Source organism: Colletotrichum costaricense, assembly GCF_030867565.1.
Source record: "Colletotrichum costaricense strain IMI 309622 chromosome Unknown Scaffold_1.1, whole genome shotgun sequence".
NCBI lineage: Eukaryota > Fungi > Ascomycota > Sordariomycetes > Glomerellales > Glomerellaceae > Colletotrichum > Colletotrichum costaricense.
In genome coordinates this window covers 803-20,344 of record NW_026848230.1, presented here as the reverse complement: position 1 = coordinate 20,344, position 19,542 = coordinate 803, and the positions used below count along the sequence as shown (strand labels likewise).

Below are 19,542 nucleotides of genomic sequence, written 5' to 3'. Positions count from 1 at the left end.
ATGATGTCAATCTCACAATGGACTCAGATTCGTTCGACCAAGTCACGCCTGTCTACTGATTGGGATTTCATAGTGGTATCACGCCAACCGTCACTCCTACCTCCGTAAGGTATCTCTAAGCGCATTGTCGTGATGTCTATGTCGTGTTCACGACGGGCCATCTCACTTGTAAAAAGGAAACTATTCGTCACTAACGCATTGCATAAAGACCATTTCGTAGAACTCATGTCGGCATGTCGGCCAATTACCTCTTCAGAATGTCCAACCAGGTCGGACATCTCTTTCGGAATGCCTCTCATGTCACACAACTTTTCAGCCTCGGCTTCTCGATGAAAGAAGAACCGCGATTATGCTGATATTGTTGTGTTTCCAGAGCAATAAAAAAGGCCGACGAAGTAGACTTGCTTTTCCCAGTACGAAGCACTTAGTACACAGCCTAAGGTTGCAAGGCTCACGTTATGCCAAGCGTGGACTCTTCTCCCTAACCATGAAGAGTCATACGGGACGTAGACGAGAACCAAAGTGGACATATCCCCTGGAGGCAAATTGGACAAATTTGATACTGCAAGTAACCAAGACTTTTGGAAACAATAGTAAGCTGCCAGGAGAATGCGGCAACGCAGGAAAAAGGAGCGATTAATGTGATCTTTGCGGGCGATACGCAGCTTCCCTTGTTGATGATCCGGGAAGTTTTAGTTTCCACTCTCGCATATTCAGGCTGATTTCAAGTAGGCTTTGGGGATGAACACCCGGAAGTTCCTCCAGTTTCTTACAAACTTATCGGACTAGCCAGGTCGATGTACCTTGAGTGAAGTTGTCTGGCACAATTCAACAGTATGCCGCTGATAGAAACACACTTGATAGATAAATGTATCACCACTATGTCGCTCAGGTGCGGCCAGATCACCCGCCGCCTTAAGGTGGCATGAGAAGCGCGAGCAAGGTGAGTAGGGTGAGTGAGTACAGGATCTCAACTCACAGGCTACAGCGTGTTAGTATATGTTTTTGAGAAGACGTTTACAGATAATAGTCGGACGGTGCGTGCTAAATCAGTAGCTTATATTAGTTCATTTCAGGCTGCCCTCTAGTCCATCCATCCATCCATCCATCCATCTATCCATCTACCAGGCGGGGGCCCACAGGCTTAGAGTTTTCGATTTGTGGTGATCCTACTATGTCGTCACCTTGCTGCGAACTGCTCGCCAATTCTGTTGAATTGGATACTGAAATAGCACGAGCACTGGGAGTCCTCAATTTCACCAGCCATAGCTAAGACCCCACCAACAAACACCTTCCAACCACTAATAATCAATCAGCACGTTTCTCACCATGGAACTCCCTAAATCCTACCTAGTTTACGCAATATTCTTACGATGTAATGGTTGGTGCTAGAAGCGACCTGAGCCCTCCCATAGCCGTGTCCACTAGACAAGGGACGCAAGTGCTCCGCTCTGCTGCATTTGAGCCACTGCAGAGCCACTGCAAAGCCACTCGCAAGTGCCTGTGGGTTTGCCCATCGATGGTGTCGCCATAATTGACCGCCAACCCTGCAATGAGCACCATGTCGCTTGTTGAAAGGATGACGAATCAATCTTCGCGACTTCCGACTGAAATATTGAATATTATTCTGGGCATGAATTGTTACATGACCACCAACTCAACAGAATTAGAGGGGATGTTCTCAGCCTGGCAAGAGGGAAAGATCTCACACCATCGCAAATGCACTACGACAAGGGGGACCGTCCCAGGCGCACCGTCAGGCATCCTCGCTGCGGATACATTTCATCCATCGGCGGCTATTCGAAGACCCTTGGTGTAGCTGGCAGGTGGGCTAAGCCTATCACTTTGACTACGGCAGCTTTTAATTCGACCGCTCCTGGCTGCATGTCTTTTGCCAGCTTCCAGATTCCGAGGCAAAGTCAAGCCGAGACATTTCCGCATCAAAGCCTCGTCGATCGCCCGAGCTACCAAGTCAAACATTCTAGCTTCATTCGGTTCTTATGCATCTAGTCGGAGGGCAGCCGAACAGCTGCTGAAAGGGCTGAAGTAAGGTCCAGCACCAAGGTAACGAGAGCGTTCATCTAAAGCTCTTTACTACACGAGGGATGGAGCGCAGCATTCTACGGTGGTGGACGACTCCTGGTTCTGCGTGTAAGACTTAGCTCCTCCCAACCAGGGCGGGTAAGGATGACGTCTCTCCACTCGAACCGGGCTTCCAAGCATACTCATGTCATTCGCAAAACTGTCTTGCTGGCATGTTCCATTCACCGAGTAGACTTCGGGTAATTAGACATTGTCACGAGGGAAACGTTCGGCACCAACGACCGTACACTTTGGAGATTTTGCCAATTGAACACATTGAGTATCTTAGCTTTTGTCCGGCAGCAGGTTGGCCCTGGCGACCCCGAATCCTTCCACCACTCAACGCCATTCGCTTCGCAATTGTATGTACACGGTGGGAAAAAAAAATTACAAATGAACTTCGCAAGAACACCAGAAATTGCCACGATATTGGCACAGGCGTTGCACTGTGTCGAACAACGTCAGCACAACTTTAGTGATCCAACGTCAGGCGAGTGAAAACATACTTTAGCAAGAGCCGTCGTAGTACGCGTCGAATCCCACAGGCCCCGTGTTGTATCCGGTATTGCTCACCGTCACCCGGCAGTTAGAGTCGGCCTGGAGGTACACGCTTGATGCGCCATTGATCAAGGCGGTTGTCCCCTCGTTCTTTTGGAGACACTTCTGCAACACGTTGTTCCCGGTCGACTTCTCTCGAACCCAGAAATGGCAACCCTGTGCCGTTACCGTGGCGGCGAAGACGGTGGTCAGAACGAAGGTGAAGGGCTGCATTGTGACTTTAAGTAGTTTTTTGATCAGTTCACACGACGACTTTGGAATGAGAGGCAGAATTCATCATACCTAACGAGTGTCGGTTGATACTTCGACAGGCAGGATTGGCTAATAAAGATAAATAAGTTGGGAACTGTTGGTGTGTGGTGGTATTTACAACTTCGTCTGAGGTCTGGCATTATCCGCTTTTTATTTGCGAAAATTGAGGCTTAAATTCGCAGCCTTGCGAGAGGTTCATGGGGTTTGACTCGCTGTGTAATATCACTGATACAACAGACTCGTTATCTGATACTGCCCTGCATGCCGGCGAAAAGTTTATATGTAAACCCTAATGTTAGTTCCCAAAACAGTATTTCACCAGATACTGACAGCGATTCTCTAGTTAGCTGGAACCCCCTTATGGAAATTCACGCCAACGTGTTTCCGGAATGAGATTGGAGTTGATACTGAAGTACATATATATCGTCTCTCAGTTATTGAGTTTTGCTTTCCGGGCCGTGTAAAGCACAGCTGCGCCCTGAGATCTAGTCGTAGATAACAGAACCAGCGATAGCGGCGGTCTGGCCTGGTTAGGCCCGTCAGAGCTTAGACGCAACAAATGAGTTGGGGACCTGGAAATTCTGGGCCGAGTGGGATTGATTGCGAAGCCGAGCGCGTGCCCGTCTCAACTGGGGCTTTGCGCGAGTCGTTCAAGTTCACGCCAACGCCATTAAGGCAATCACTCAGTTCTTAGCGTCGCTTCTGAATCTCTAGTTCCCTTGGCAGTTAAAATTGCAATTCCCAGCGATCCGAGAGTGCTACTAGTACTGCATGCATTCCCACCCGCTGCTCATATACAGGCTCTATTCAACGGGATATGTTTCCTAGTCACAGGCATTCGCAACCTCAGTACATCTTTATACCGGCCTCTGTCTTGAGTGTCTTGAAGTGCTTGAGTTCCAAGTTCCTTTGATTGTAAATGCAAGACATGACTGGTCAAAGATTCGTGAATTTTAGTAATAGCCGCATCGGCCCCGTAGTCTAACAGCATTTTGACCGTCTTCGGGACTCTGAACTCATCAGCCAGATGGAGCGCCGTCTTGCCATATTTGTCTGCAATGTTGACTTCTAAGCTCTTCAAATTCGGTGGTAAATGCGTGATTTCTCGACCACGACTGACTTGCGTTCGCTGGTGAATAGCTTCACTTGGAAATTGGAGCAACATTTTCGCGATTTCGGTACGACCACCTTCTATTACTGCACAATGGAGAGACGTACTTCCATTACAGTCAGAACTACCGCTGTCCGTGTCCGGAAGGCTGAGCGGATACCTGATCACGCTCTTCCAGACGGGTAGGGGACCGTAAGCTGGTAGATGGGGAAGTCACCCGCCACCTTGATGTAATTCGACACGTCTGGCGTAGATGGGCAGGAGGCGTGTACAGGCAGGTTGCCTACTTTAGAAAGCAGGACGGGCAGGTAGGAACCAGTCAGCTGTACTAAACACTGAAATCAGAAGGAGCGTTGATGGATTCTTAAGACAGAAGGAGCGAATACGAGGCCCTGGCCCCCGTTCTTCCCGCCCTCAAATTCCCTTCCAACACTGATATCCGCTACACTCCCAACTAGCTTGACGATGTGGATAGAGTTCGCAATCAGGTCATGTACATGGACGAGCATGAGCTCAGCTCAGACGCCAAGGTCGCCACAACACACGCTGGGCGGTCTATTATCTGCGCCACAGACTATGACTGTGCCTCATCAACAACGACAACGGGCGCGACCACTGCCACTTTTCTCTCGATCCGAGCACCGCCAATGTTGACGTGGACTACCTCCGAGACTACACTCAACCTATCCTGTCACGGGATCAAGAGGATTTTACACGTATCGTCAAGGTTGAACTTTGTCTGGACCTGGTCCAAACTTCAACGGTATCGGCTCGCGTCAATGCAATGAGTGCCGACCATCGCTATCACGGCGTCTGTGGCCATTGTACGTGTCTTCCTCTCACTTGACATGAATGTATGCTAACAACCCACCACAGAAGGCTAGCAGATATGACATAGCTCTCGAAAGTTTTCCCATATCGAGCTCAATCCATGTTCAAAGGAAGAGATGTTTACTGGGGCAAAAAGGATGGGCTGCAGGCGCAATGAAAGAATCTGGATGGCCCTTGGAAGAAAGAATTTTCGGAAATAGTACTTTCAAGGAACAAACGGATTGATACGTGAGCTTGATTTACTGCTTACCACCGACAAACCCCGGGACCAACATTCAACTCGCTTCGTATGAAACATGCCCCATATCCGGTCTGGAAGATTCGGATTGAACCTCTCCAAGGTACGATGACTTGTCAATGATGCCTGTACTCATATTGAAAGCCATGGTCTTTATATTCGTAATTACCGAAATTCCCAGCCACACAACTCCCAGCCACATGAAGGAGTCCCGTCCGGCGTAACTACCACTCGTTGCTCACTAACTAAATGGTCCGAGACCCATGTCAAATATTCCAAAGGAGTCATCTTCATCGTCAGTGCGACGTCTAGGCCTCTGCTCCCAGTAGTCCTGGAACGCGCTCATCTCTACCGCCTCCTTTGTCGGGTACACCCTCCAGAACGGGTCATCGTGACCATTGAATACGTACTTGTTCACCAAGAACAAGGTTTTCTCCTTCTTGTGAATTGCGTCGTTGAAGGCCGATCGCAGGCTCGTGTCTTCTGCGCGGTATAGCCTTGTCTTGAGAAGGTTCCTGTCGCGGCGGAGGTGGCCGGCTATCTCGTTGAACTCTCCACGCAAGAGCTTCTCCGTGTAGCGGTTGTAGTCCCTTTGCATGCGGCCGCTGGGTGTGTTTTCCTTAAGGAATTGGAGGAAGTCGGCACGCTCTTGCGCGTACTCCCTGTTAGTCCATCCGTCCTCACAGAATAGGTGTGCGATCCTTTTGATGGTGTCTGTTGATGGGGTAAGTGGACGGAAGAGAGGGGGGCTTGTCCCCAGAGTGGGAGATGGGGAGGGATCCTGCTTGCTATTAGTTAATTCAGGGTCCTCGTTTGTTTCCCAAAATCCGGTCGTCGGTACAGCGTCGATTGACATTGGCTCTTTTGTGAGAGGCAGTATCGAATTCTGGTTGCTATCCATTGGGTCCCAGTCCCCAACTAAATCCAAAAGCCCGAGCGCTGGTGAATCCGAAACCTCAAGTGAAGAAGAATCACACAGCTCCGTTGATGTCGAATCCTCGGGTTCAGGCACTGTTGAATCCCACAGCCCAGGCTCTGATGAGTCCCATGATACAGGTGCAAATGAACCACATAGCTCCGAAAATGGGATTACAGACGCTGGGAAGTCCCACGGCCCAGGTGCAGTGGAATTCCACGGTTTCACTGCGGGAACATGGAGATTCACGTACGTGGATTTCCAACTTCTAGGAGTCGACTTTTGCTCCCTTTCCAATTCTCGCTTTTGCTTCCTTTCCAACTCTCGCTCACGCTCCCTCAGCGCGGACTCATAGTTCGACATGAGTAATGTTTCCTGCATTCCCCGCAACAGCTCATCCCAGGTTGGATTCATCCGCGTGCGTATGAAATCCGTCGTGATGGCTTCAACCATCCGTGGCCTCACCGCATGTCACGCGACCCCGGTTACATAATCACCGAGGACCACACTCGCTTGCACTCTCTCTTTCAGGGCGAAACCTCGTGCCCATTTCCTACTTTGAATAGACAACCGTTCTCTACATTCAACGTCGATGCCGCTATTGTGACTATACGACAAAACTTAAGCAGCGACTATAACTTCTGGCCCCGCACAGCTTGTGAAGCGCTACCGGCAAGTCATCCACATGACAGTACGTGTACTTTAGGACATAATGCTCGCGGAATATTCGGCACAGCTTGGTGGTGAGATCGTGATACTTAGCTTCATCTGCAACATACCCCAGTAGATCTTTCGTGTGATCGATTACGTCGCAGCGATAGTCGTCTGTGGTGTGGCGCTCGTTTGCTCTGGAGTCTGGGAAGAGGCCCTCGTGAGCGAATTCCTTGAGGTCCTTGGCCTTCTTCTTCGTAGCTGGGCAAAGGGGCCTGGTAGAGGAAAGTTTGAGAATTTGGTCGGCGAGGGCGATGGCTTCCTGGAAGAAAAAGGTGTCTTCGGGCGAGATTGGAGAGTATTCTATAATGGGCACATGTGATAATACTGCAGACATGATGCTGTTTGGTACCCCAGGTGAGATGGATAAACAGGCTGAAATTCGATAGGGGTGAGAGGGCATGAGTTGTTTTTCCCAGTTCGCCCGAAGACGAGGAGAGCAACTTCGTCTTTGTAATGATCGTGAGGCTATCGAAGATGGAGGTGGTCTGTCAGGTGTGAGGACTGAAGTGCTGTGACCCATTCATGCAAAGCTAAATCTTTGTTGCCTACCTAGCTATGGGTTGACTAACTGTGTTTGGTCGACCTTTATGAGCTAACCGTTCTCGTTCTAGATGCCCAAAGGACGGATGGCGTCCTCTTTCTTTGAGTGTCAGAGTTGCCACAGCATGTACAACTTTTTGATATTAAGTTGCCCGCTACCTCCTAAAGTTGGATTGAATAGAGGCGAGCCGTATCCTACTTACCTATTCACAGTGGCGTGCCGTGTATCGTGACGTGCTCTGAGACATTTATATCTATTGCGAAGGAGTTGAGATGGCTCCGTGCGGCTACATACAAGCCAGAAGACTGCATCACGCCCATAGAACTGGACTATGAACGGTACCCTCTGGGTTTCGCACAAAGTTGCGCATGATATTGATGCTCTTGAAAGGTTGCCACTATGCCTCTGGAGCCTTGATCTGTGTTAGTGAACAGGTAGCATTCCGATCATAAAAACTATCACATATGAGCAAGAAACACCGTTTCCCGCCAAGATTTGAGTTTATTTGGTTCAATATAGTTAGCCGGGACCTTGTTAGATAAGGTACATATATCATTACAAGCCCGCATGGCCGAACCCCAGTAAAATACTTCCAGTTTGCTCCTGCTTGATTCAAGCTTCCATCCAGTATACTTGATCCTGGTTAAGGGCTTGTGCATAGCCTCAAGACTCCGTTTTACGTAGAGACTGAAATTCGGCAGGTACGGCGTCGGCATCAGCACCAGTGTTGGCAATATTTTCCTGGAGACAGGGGAAATAGGTCAGCATCTCGTCTGAGTCTCATGCATACAGGGTTCTTTTTTGGAAGTTCAATTCCACTCACCAGCTCCTGAAGTTTCTCATCCGTCAGGCCTACAATGTCATACTCAGTGCCGTCTGCGAGGCCGAGGGTATCAGGTTTGACGACAGCCTCGCATTTACCGGCACCGGGCTGCTCGGTGGGGCAAGACTCGTCGACAGCCCGCTTGCGGTTGAGAAACCAGTATTGCCCCCCCGTGCGGTCGCCGCGCGTCGTGTAAGGCAGACAGACGCTTGTGCTACCGCCCGAATCGCGCTGACCCCCAAAGAATGAGCATCCACCGCCCGTGTATGCCTCAGTGCGAATGCGCCAGTTGCTTGGAATCTGGGCTCGGCAATCATTAGTTCATAAAATTTTGATAGCAAAACAAAAGGTTTTCACATACGGCAACCACAGCAATGCTCGATCTGCCGCTGCTTGCAGAGCTACTGAAAGAGCAGCACACGTTTGGATTGATGTTGGTACAAGCGACTGAACCTCCGGCGCAGTTGTCGCCAACGTGGGCCCTAATGTCGATGGCTGACGCGGTGGCCGCGAGGACAACGAGAAGTGATGAGAAGTACATAATGAGTTCGAGCGGCGGTGGTGTTTGTCACGATACTACTGAGTTTGAATGATGAGAGATTGATAGTGAAGAAGAAGGAAAAAGAACCATCGTTGATGAGGAAGTAACCTGGCTTTATACCCCTTCTTTTCCAAGTTGTCTGTACTATGAGGTCTATTATTCTAAATAAGAGAAAGAGTTGCCGATGACTGCTCGGAGTCATGATACGGTGGCCCCTCCTGTGCCGTCTTACTACATCGCAGATGGGGCGCCAGTTGCTAGCTGACATCAGTCTGAAGTATCCTATGCATATCTAGACAACATGTGAGGGCATCGCCACCGCCCCGGTGAAACTCTCTTTACCGCTCGCGGGCGTTTCCCCCATCGGCATTGAGTGGAAGCCTTAAACCATGAGACTCTTCATGCCGTGCTATTCTCTTCACCTTTTCGAGTTAAGTCCCTCAAAATCTACCTTGCTGGATCGCATATTGCAATTGCTGTCCTCAACTACTATCAATTTGTGCGCGCAGTCCGGCAAGTGCCCGGCGGATAGGACGAGCTCGGGAAGTCCTTTCGTGCAAGACATGCCTCTAGTCTGCCCGCTTCTTGGCATTGATCCTTGAAGCATTGGCCTGCAAGTTTACAATAAACTGCCCTTTTGGGTGCCTATAGCGCTTACGCCGAGGAAACCTTCGTAGCATCTCTTTCTTACAACGGCTTGCCCAGGCGCATACGATGTGACATCACAGATAATGGATCGCTAGCCTAAAGTAAATCCCGCAGTTTCTGTGCCCGACACCATACTCAATTGTCATACTTAAGCGACAAAAAAGTGAAAGCCTTCCCTTCATCCAGCTTACTATGGTCAGTCCAATCAGTTTGAGTGAATCAACCGTATCCGAATGGATCCTATCGAGGGAAGTAAGCGGTTGATAGGTCAAGAACCTTTTCGAAGTGAGCTTGGCAGACTACTATGCGGGGTGGTCTAATCGATTGAAGCAGGTTGTCATAACCAGTAAGACATGACCAACAGAGAATGCTCCACAGGAATACTTGGAGTTGAACGTGATTGGTTGATTCAATCCTTTCTACTCGGCTATGAGCGGCTTGTTGGACAATCATCTCCGAGTTCCGGCCCTTCACCTTAACTTCCCTTTCCATTTGCCTGACCTCATGTACCTCGTATAGACTCCAATTTCCTCCAGGTGAACCTCAGAAACAAGGTGATGTCGAGTATTGGTGCCTGGTATTGCGGCTCAGTGTGCATGTTCCCCCTTAACGTTCAGTGCTATCCAAGTTGAGACTAAATTTGAATTACCTCAAGACTTCTGATCTGTTCCATGATTTCGATGGTCACGAGAATGAAAAGTTATGGGATACTGTACTCAGCCGCTGCCCGCTCTATTACCCAGCTTGTAAATACAATGATCGACACCAATCGTTTTAAGAAGCTCAGGTTGTTTGCCACTGTCTCCCGTATCTTTGACTGTACTTGAACTTCCCATTGGTCACAGCACTAATCTTCCTACCAAATGGCTTCATCCCTATTTTATCAACGCGATAATAGCTCTTTATATCTGTATTATGTAAAATATAACAGAGTGATCCTTGCCTGCAGACTTTGCCCTCATATGAGTCTTTCCTACTGCTTCAAGAGTTTTTGGGAGCCAGCTACAACAAGAACTCTTCATATATTAATGATAGTCATCCAGAACGCGGTAAAAAGGTTAGAGTATGCTACAGGCGCAAGAAAACGAAATGAAGAATCTTTTACTTCCGGAGATCCCACCCCGACAGCTCCGGTTACGCTCATGGGCTTTCAGGCTCTGGGCGATCCCGGCTCATCTACCGTCACAACAGGGTGCGAGTTTGGAGCAATGCTTCCTCGAAGTGCTAGGCACACGCTTGGACTGAATAGAAATGACAAGACCAACGGCTCTGCAACTTCGACTGAGCCGTCGCAAGTACCAGTGTACTCTTTCCAAGCCTTACACCAAGATGGAACCTGGGAGACTCCTCATTTCGACGATCTCTTTGGGAATGGCATCACATCCTGGAACATCAACTGTGGCCGTTGATCTCCGATTGAGCGGATGTGAACAGTAACATGCATGGAACATGCCATCTGAAAGCATCGATGTCAGAGCTGCTGGAGTTTAGTGACTAGATTGAGAGCTTAAGCTCTTCTGATACCGAAGTTGTGTGCATTCTCAAAGTTAGATAAACAAACCATGATTCAACACACGTAAGTCCTTTGTGTCCCTAAGTCACGAGTCCATGAGTGGGAATAGCAGAAATGAGCCTTGGTCTTTGCCCGCGTGAAGCCTGTAGACTCCTCTGCTGCAAAGTCGGAGCCTTGCATCATTTGATGATCGGGATTGAGAAAGGGAATGGCCTAGCGCAGTTCTTTTTCGGGCTCGATGATCCATCCGAACAGCCAGATAGTAATATCGAGGCATGCTGCCTTGTCAGGCAAAGGAAACTCTTTCTCTCTGGGCGTATAGACTGGGTGCAGTGGCGTTGACATTTTCTGTTCCAATACCGGTGAGAGGCATGCAGGTTTCCGATGGGCCCGTTATTGTAATATGCAGCCCCAAAGCCTGAAATAGCCGTGCTGATTGATCAGCTTTTGGCGTTGAGTTTCTAGGATTTCAGCTAGGTGGCCAACATTCGTCAATAGGTACTTTCTCCAATGGCTTGTCAACCTTTTGAAGCGTCCCAGAGACGGTTGAAATCCTCAGACTCCACAACTTAAGCCCATAAACGAAGCTTGGTGTATCCTTAAAATACAATTCGAATAGGGAAAGTAATAGCGAATGTAGTACAACCATCAACTGCACTGTGCGAGACAAGGCTTGTTGAGGAGAATGCAACTTCTTATTGCTCTTTGGTTTCCGCATTAAGGTAGATTTTGTGCTCCATTTAACGCATAAGGGGAAATGCATTCCCTAGCTTGTTGACAATATCCAGGCCTCCAGCATTGAGAACGCTAAGTCTTACAGGGGGTCAAATTCTAATCGTTGTTAGCTTTCTTGAGATAACAGTCAAAGAACGTTCTCCAGGTCTTCTCTTGAGGCGGGGCTGTAGAGATATTGTGTTCAGCTAGCCACATGATACATTCTTCGCTCAAAATGAATCACGCTTACGTGGCCATTCGTGGCTGTTGTGAATGGGCAGCCATTTCTCAGAGCTTAGCCACTTTTGCTAGGAACGAATGGTGCCATAGGTGTGTGGTGCATTTGTCCAACTTGCGACAATGTACAAAGGACAGACAATCCGTTTGAGGGCCGCGCGATGTTGCTCTCAGTATGAGTTCTACTTAGGGTACTGATAGCACGTGGCTACCTTACTGTATGGTCCACTTACTTCCAGTCAGGCTGGCAACGTCACCAGCAACTCTTTTGTCAAGAGTTATGGAACGCAGAAATGGGCACATGGAGTGGGTTCAAAGTGGATTGAATCAACTCATCTAAGTCGAAGAAAAGAGAGCAGTCTGTATGCTGAGCGAATGTGAGGTTCACGCGGAGTAGCACGGGACAAAGCGATAGCATTCCTGTTTCGTGACATATTTGCCTATCACCGAGGAAGATGCGAGATAATCATGTCAAATCGACTCAGGTGAACAAGAGAACAGAAAAGCGTGCAACTGGCGTCGAACTTAGCAAAGAGATGTTCCTAGGGCGAGAATGGCCTTCCTTAGTTTTTTCCCGCGTATTTCGCAGAGAATAGCTAGCTTTACATCATTTCTTTGATATATCAGCCCAAAGATTGGTTGACAGGTACTTTTGACCTGAGTTGCAAATTACGATTGAAGCCGTCAACCCTTGCACGGGCCCCTTGAGCAATTCAAAAGCCGCGCTTATGTTCGCGCCGCGGGAGAACCCTCCAAATAATCCCTCCTTGCGCGCAATCACGCTAGTCATCACATAGTCTTTTTCCTGAATAGGATGCACTGGTCGAGAAACAGGCTGATCAGCCAAGACGGCTGCTTCGTGGGGTTCGACAGTGAAGCATTGCTGGATGGGTTCAGTGCCCTGAGTCGTTTTGTCACACAAGCAGATGCGCCTCCTAAGCCGACGTAATCAACGAACCCATCAAGATTGCCATTGCTCTGTCCCAAAGCTCCGTCCCAGTTCCGTTGTAATGGGTCTACCAATTTCCGTCGCGAGTGAACCACTTGTCGGCACGGAACGCCCTGAGCTTGATTTCGATCTGTCTTACCTTTTCTCCCACAGGTTGCAGATAAGGTCTCGAAACATCTCTAGGTACCGAGTCTGGCATTTGGTAAATGAGCAAAACCTCAGCGCCCAGTGCGGCCATCTTGTGGCACGTCCAATAAAGTCCCTTGTGCATGGCAGCGACGAATCTGTAGCCTTTGTTGGCGCAAACAATCGAAAGCTCAGTGCCCGCGTTGCTACTCGTAAGCTCAGCAATTGGCTGGCCGGGCTTGAGTGTGCTCAACCTTTATGCTTCCTCTATGATGCCGAACGCGACACGGCCCTTTTCGAATCACCAGGATCCAGATAGCCAAGTTCAGCAAAAATCGTTCCATCGAGGCCGAGAGCAGACGCGATTCGATCTAGGCGCACGAGAGGTGTGCAGCCGAAAGCATCTGCCGCCGAATCAAGAATTGTCCGCATTACAGTTTATTGTCACGGTTAAGAGGAGATATTATAAACTGCTCTGGAAAAAATGAATTTAGCGAAATGTTCATAGACAAGACAACTGTTCTCTTGCAGAGCCATGATTAAAGCTGCTTTTTTATTTATTCAAAGAGCCGCGCCCCGCCCAAGTTTGAGATTTCGGCGCCAGTCGAGCCGAAAAGTCCTTAACTTGATATGCTGGGGATCTGATAGTGACTTGAAGTTTCTTGATGAAAAACAAACAAATTTTCTCTGGTGAGCTTTTGCCCCGCGGGTCACTATCATGCCCACAGCCTACAGTAATTGAAGGATGTCAAGAAGCCCACTAATAATCGTCAGGCGATCTTAGCGCCCTGATGATATACGAGGCCCGTATGTCTAGTCTCAAGAAGGGCGCGCCCCACGGGGCTGGAAAAAGGGCGCGCCTTAATATATGCAAGCAGAGCACACTCGCCATCTCCCTAGGAAGGACTTTATATAAAGAAATATATACCAGTCAACTTGCATTAAAATTCTGTGGCCTGTTTTAATCGCTTGATCATTTCCTAAATATTGTTCATTACCTTTGCCCTGCACCTCTTCCTGCTCCTCTCTTTGCGCCCATTCCTGGTATCGAATCGTAGAATCATGGTCAAGCTCGAATTTTTCGCAGTGGATCATGTAAGTGTCTTTGTGTTTCCAATCGAAAGCAACGGCACTCATCGTTTATCTTAGTGGCTCGCGGAGCGATCAACGTCAACCCGCCACAACCTTGCTCATACCTCAGCGCATCCGGCATCTATCTCAGATCTTGAAGCTGTTCCCGGCCAAGAGAACTGCGACGACTTCCTCTCCTCTTTTCGATCTCAACCTCTTGATTATCCCGCAGATTTCTCCGGTCTCGCCTCCTTGCGATCCAAAATTGCAAACCTCTATTCGGAGGACTTGTCCTTTGAAAAAGTGTTGACCACTGCCAGCGGGTCACTTGCCAATTTCATTGTCTTCTATGCTTTGATTGGACCTGGAGATCATGTCATCGTACCTTCTCCTGGCTATCCTCAGCTTCAGGCTATTCCTGGGTCGTTGGGCGCAGAAGTAAGCTTCTGGAAGGCCGACCCCCAAAACGAGTGGAACTTCGACTTTGATGAGCTGGAAGGACTTATCAAATTAAATACCAAAATGATAGTCATCAAGTGAGTTCCCCTCAATTTAAGAGGGGCACAGAGTCGAGCTAATACTTGGTATTGCATCAAAGCAATCCTCTCAATCCTCTGGGCACAGTTCTATCTGAGGCGGCGCTGCTTAAAATCATCGACATAGCCCGAAAACACTCTATCATTGTCTTCAGCGACGAGATTTACCGGCCAATTTTTTACCCATCTTCTTTTAGCGAAAGTCGAACACCGCCTTCTATCATCTCCCTAGGCTATGAAAAAACCATAGCAACCAGTGCATTGTCAAAAAGCTATTCTCTTGCGGGAATTCGCATCGGCTGGCTTGCGTCGGCAAGCCAAGACATCATTGACCTTTGTGTTAACGCTCGTGCTTATTGCCTCATCGCCACAAGTCAATTAGACGAACATGTCGCAGATTTTGCGCTGGACTCAAAACGCTCTGCTTCTATCGTTCACCAGAATATTTCGCAAGCAAAGCGGAACAAACTCATCGTGCAGGCCTTTATTGACCATCATTCGGATGTGTGCAGTTGGGTGGCACCGGTAGGAGCGGCCTTGGGATTCATGAAGTTCACGCGAGGTGACAGACTTGTGGACGATTTGTCCTTGTGCAAAGTACTTCATGAGAAGGAAGGGGTCCTCTTGGTTCCAGGAACCTGCTTTGGGAAGGAATATGCAGGATGGATCCGCATTGGTCTTGGCATGCCATCTCAACGGCTTAAAGACGGCTTGGAGGTGGTCTCAAGGTTCATTTCGAATGGCTACAGCAACATACCCCTGGCTTCTATCGGATGAAGAGGGAAATTTCAACGGGTTTTGACCCGGATGAATGCCAAGCGAATGTATGTAATCTGGCTAGATCACAATATCCTGGTATTTTCCTTTGCATCGGTCGCAATGTCTTCACTTCTGAAGGAGGTTAGTATCAATCTATTGAACCTGAACACACGGCACAGGCAATGCCCAGTCGTATAGAGGAAGGATACGAATTTCTACACGAGGGACTGGCTCACTGTAGAGGATAGAAAAAAAAGATGCTGTTGACAGCTCTTGAAGAAGAGACACAATTAACCAGGATGGTTGGTATAATTAGTACGAAACGGTGAGCTTGTCCAATGCCCAATAGGTGGTGCGTTGAGCCCTGTTCACGGGTAATGAGCTGTTCTTAAAACGGGTGGGCCCGGGATAAGCCGCCCCTGCAGACTGCCAACCGGATATGATTCCAGAGCAGGCATCATTGCGCATGAGTCGATCAGGGGGAAGTGCAACGCTTCCTCTTTGGTTGCCGGCCAAACTTCTCACCTGCAAGGTCAATCCTTCCTTTTTCTCCTATCAAGTAACGACAACCTCTCACGACGAAGTCAGTCGTGAGCTTGCTCGTGTCTTTGTCCGCTCGCGTCACTTACGCAAACCATTACTGCCCTCGGAGCGAGTATCGACAACGATGGCATGGCAACTTTGGGAGAAGTTCAAGGTCGACCATCCAGTCACGGCGGACCACATGTCTGAAGCATGCGCTGCCGTCCGTCCATACCTGCCTCCGGTCAACTTTATCACAGCCCACTACGCCTACTTCATATTCACTGGGCTTATCTTTGCCGGCATCTTTCACGGGCTTTCGCACTCGGCTGATAGCATTAGCTTTATTGACAGCCTTTTCCTCGTCATCTCTGCCTTTACCACATCCGGACTCAACACAGTGGACATCAGCAAACTCACTACCGCCCAGCAGGCTATCATTGCCTTAATGATGGTTCTTGGCAGTCCTGTATTCGTCTCCATTTTCACCATTTGGCTCCGTGCTCGCGTTTTTGAAAAGCGTTTCGAGGACATTGTCGAGGCCGAACGAAACAGGAGGATAAAGAAGACTGGCGCCATAGTCGGCATGGCTGGAGCCATGATTGGCCTTCCTGTGATGTCATCCTTCAAGGGGTCCAAGCGGAAGCAAAAGAAGAGTAGACACGAGCGGCAGGCTGAGGCTGATGCCTTCCAGTTGACGGGATCGACATCCCAGGGCCACGGCCGGAGCCATAGCCAGACAAACCAGCAAGAGTCTGGACCATCCGGCATGCTGGAACGTATCGAAGAAGGCCAAAGGCTTGGCTTCTCCACTAGTTCCACCGAGCCGCTCTCGCCCAAGTCGAATACCGCTACGAGGAGGAGGCCTTTCAGTCGTGACGACAGTCGCCAGTCCGTTTCAGAAAGCTTCGATTTCAAGACTTTCATCCACGAGAACAAGGAGTCCGTCGGCAGGAACGGCCAGTTTTTCGACCTCACAGAAGAACAGCGCGAATACCTGGGTGGAGTCGAATATCGCGCCCTCAAGATTCTGTTTACCATTGTCTGCATCTACTTTATACTCTGGCAGATCCTTGGGGCCATCACGCTCGGCGCCTGGTCGTACGTGCACAGCCAAAGTATAACAGCCGTAAACGCTCAAAATTCCTGGTGGGCTGGCATTTTTTTAGCCGTCTCTTCATTCAATAATGCTGGAATGACGCTCCTCGACGCAGGCGTGACAGCCTTTGACAATGATGCCTTCGTCTTAACTATTGTAACCATCCTCTCTCTAGCCGGAAACGCTGCGTTTCCTGCGTTCCTCAGAGCCACTGTTTACTTCTGCAGTCTGGTCTTGAAAGTCTCTGTTGACAGCGACGAATACACCGTGTGGAAGGAAGCTTTTGACTTCATCCTGAAGTACCCTCGTCGTTTGTACATGATGATGTTTCCTTCCAAGGCCAATCTGGTGTTTGTCACAATGTTCAGCACCATTGCTGTTATGGACTGGGTCCTTCTATTGGTTCTCAGCATTGGCAACTCTGCTATCGAGGCATACCCAGTTGGAAAGCGAGTCGGGCTGGCCCTATTTCAGGCACTAAGTAAGTCATGAGGGCGATGCCATTCTATTCTAGAGATTGGCTGACTGTTTTGCCTATAGGCATTCCTTCCTCAGGCTTCGCAGTTGTTTCTGTGTCAAGCCTCTATTTCGACGTTCTTGTCCTATGGGTCATCGTAATGTATATTTCCGCGTACCCGGAGATCATCGTCATGCGAAACTCAAATGTTAGTGGCATTACTTCTTTAGTCTAGTCGAGACTTGCGCTCAAAACTAACTCAATTCAAGGTGTACGAAGAACGGTCACTGGGAATTTACACCACACAATCTGAAAAGTCCGAGGAGTTGAACTCAACTCCAGACGAGTCGGCAGAGGAGCTCCTGCCAACCTTTGGGCCCCTCCTATCTCGACCGACGTCTGGCCATACCCTTGGCCTAGAAAGATCAGCAGTCTCAGCACCAGGCGCGTCACAAAAAAAGTCGGGCATTTCTACGAAGCCGATTAAGAAAATAGCCGCCATCGGCAGGCGTGGCACCTCCTTCGTGGGCAAGCAGATCCAAAGTAGGATGAATAACTTCCAAGGTGTAGGCGTAACGGCGAGGCCCCGGCTGAAGCGGTCTGCTGCTATTAACTTCAACGACCCAAACGAGGCGTCAGGATCTACCTCGGCTTTCGAGGGCCACGTAAGCCTCGTGTCGCAGCACCTTCGAGGACAGCTGTCACACGATATCTGGGCCATTGCGTTTTCTCTATTCTTAATCACACTTATCGAGACGTCTCATTCAATTGCGGACCCAGGATCCTATAGCGTATTCAACTTCCTGTTCGAAATCGTGTCGGGATATACCAATATCGGACTGTCTATGGGACTGCCAAATTACTCATTCAGCTTCGTGGGCGGCTGGTACACAGGTTCAAAGCTGGTAATGATTATTATGATGATTCGTGGTAGGCATAGGGGCTTGCCGGTCGCACTAGATCATGCCGTCAAGCTGCCCGGCTGGGACAATGTTAGAAAACAGAATGAGGACGCTGAGATTAGACGAAGTTTAGGTAGGAGTCGGACTACATTAGATATCTAGATTACCCTTCATGAGGTAAGCTCTTATCTAATAAATTATATAGAAAAATGATCGAAACTTCTCTATGGAGTACTAGTTGATAAAAAGTTTAGCTTGGATTTAAGAAGCTCATTGGAATTGAATATTTTCAATTCTTAAAATATTGAATTTCAATTATTGGGTATTTATGTTGTTAATTATTTAGATTAATAACTGGACCCTTTTAATTCTATCATCCCGATTTACAATTTGATATATATTAAATAACTAAAATTCGTTTGAGTTTAAGGATTTTATAGAACGATGCTCCTCCAGATGATCCGACGAAGACGTCGCGTCGTGGTGTGGGCGTGGAGTAACAAATATGGATTCGTCCAAAATGCCAGCCACGGTCACTGTTGCGTCGTCGTGTGTAGACCGCGGATCCTGATGAGAGCGTGTGACGGTCCGCTGCACGCATGGCGTCATGCTAGCAGAGTCAAGACGAGCGTTATTCGAGCTGTTGTTGACTAGGTTGTCGTTGATCTTTCAAAAGAAAGCCTTGACAGACGCCATTATACCAAACCACGGCCTGGCGTGGTCAGCAGCAGCTCTCTCAGCCTGGATGAGAGGCTGTTTTAAGTCGATGATAGTCGAGCTAGCGGAACGCAAGGGCGCTCTCCCAGCGTCCGGAAGTTCAGCTTCGGTGCCGGCATTATCATCTGTGATTTCGGTCTTGTACGCTAGCAGCGTTGAACGATCGGCTTCATCGTACTCGTCAGGAAGGTTTGTGACTCGACCACGATTCGTAGCAGGTCGCCTGCTGAAAGACATCGATTATGTTACTCTCTGCTGATAATGCGGTCGTGCGGCCCAGAGTTTGGATTTGAGAGTTGTGATGCCAACAACACATCGTAGGGCTTCAGGATAGCTCAGGGGCTGTGATTTGAGGTAAAGAAGTGGCGCACCGGATCGTCGAATTGAAAGGAAGATGCTTTGAACTCTATGGGCCAGACGTAGCCCGAGCTGACAATGGCCACGCAAAGTCTCTGTGGACAGCCAGTTGAGACTCCCTCCATCATCCACGGGCCACATTTGCGCGAAACCTGAACTGACTTCGACTGCACAGACCAATCAGCCGACCAACGAATCAGTCTACACCTTCGAATGCATTTATTGCTCCTAGAGCGAACCTAGATACATATTGAGCAGTAGTTACGCAGGCAGGGGTCATTGGATGTATATTGACGACTATGATGAATGAATGAATGGTCATTGAAAG

At 48.8% G+C, this 19,542-nt stretch overlaps 8 protein-coding genes across 8 annotated transcripts; 4 read left to right on the top strand and 4 right to left on the bottom strand.

The window, feature by feature from the left end:
* Positions 1-2,589: 2,589 nt before the first annotated feature.
* CCOS01_00008 (uncharacterized protein) lies at positions 2,590-2,853 on the bottom strand (the record flags this gene model as incomplete). The annotated part of the gene is made up of 1 exon (XM_060448205.1): positions 2,590-2,853. The coding sequence occupies one exon, from the start codon at positions 2,851-2,853 to the stop codon at positions 2,590-2,592; it is 264 nt and encodes an 87-aa protein (XP_060319643.1).
* A 1,268-nt stretch (positions 2,854-4,121) lies between these two features.
* On the top strand, positions 4,122-4,887 carry CCOS01_00007 (uncharacterized protein; the record flags this gene model as incomplete). Its single annotated transcript, XM_060448204.1, has 5 exons — positions 4,122-4,195; positions 4,257-4,311; positions 4,462-4,556; positions 4,643-4,827; positions 4,883-4,887. Coding segments are annotated over 5 exons (414 nt in total), but the record flags the coding sequence as incomplete, so codon positions are not given.
* Positions 4,888-5,313: 426 nt separating this feature from the next.
* CCOS01_00006 (uncharacterized protein) lies at positions 5,314-5,928 on the bottom strand (the record flags this gene model as incomplete). Its single annotated transcript, XM_060448203.1, has 1 exon — positions 5,314-5,928. The coding sequence occupies one exon, from the start codon at positions 5,926-5,928 to the stop codon at positions 5,314-5,316; it is 615 nt and encodes a 204-aa protein (XP_060319641.1).
* A 1,978-nt stretch (positions 5,929-7,906) lies between these two features.
* Positions 7,907-8,607, bottom strand: CCOS01_00005 (uncharacterized protein; the record flags this gene model as incomplete). Its single annotated transcript, XM_060448202.1, has 3 exons — positions 7,907-7,984; positions 8,067-8,366; positions 8,428-8,607. The coding sequence occupies 3 exons, from the start codon at positions 8,605-8,607 to the stop codon at positions 7,907-7,909; spliced, it is 558 nt and encodes a 185-aa protein (XP_060319640.1).
* Positions 8,608-12,326: 3,719 nt separating this feature from the next.
* CCOS01_00004 (cystathionine beta-synthase) lies at positions 12,327-13,226 on the bottom strand (the record flags this gene model as incomplete). Its single annotated transcript, XM_060448201.1, has 4 exons — positions 12,327-12,602; positions 12,638-12,697; positions 12,808-13,048; positions 13,081-13,226. 4 exons carry the CDS (start codon positions 13,224-13,226, stop codon positions 12,327-12,329), a joined length of 723 nt encoding a protein of 240 aa, XP_060319639.1.
* A 630-nt stretch (positions 13,227-13,856) lies between these two features.
* On the top strand, positions 13,857-14,405 carry CCOS01_00003 (aspartate aminotransferase; the record flags this gene model as incomplete). The annotated part of the gene is made up of 2 exons (XM_060448200.1): positions 13,857-13,889; positions 13,944-14,405. The coding sequence occupies 2 exons, from the start codon at positions 13,857-13,859 to the stop codon at positions 14,403-14,405; spliced, it is 495 nt and encodes a 164-aa protein (XP_060319638.1).
* A 1,422-nt stretch (positions 14,406-15,827) lies between these two features.
* On the top strand, positions 15,828-18,302 carry CCOS01_00002 (potassium transport protein 1; the record flags this gene model as incomplete). Its single annotated transcript, XM_060448199.1, has 3 exons — positions 15,828-17,262; positions 17,322-17,446; positions 17,508-18,302. The coding sequence occupies 3 exons, from the start codon at positions 15,828-15,830 to the stop codon at positions 18,300-18,302; spliced, it is 2,355 nt and encodes a 784-aa protein (XP_060319637.1).
* A 445-nt stretch (positions 18,303-18,747) lies between these two features.
* CCOS01_00001 (uncharacterized protein) lies at positions 18,748-19,116 on the top strand (the record flags this gene model as incomplete). Its single annotated transcript, XM_060448198.1, has 1 exon — positions 18,748-19,116. One exon carries the CDS (start codon positions 18,748-18,750, stop codon positions 19,114-19,116), a length of 369 nt encoding a protein of 122 aa, XP_060319636.1.
* Between the last annotated feature and the right edge of the window lie 426 nt (positions 19,117-19,542).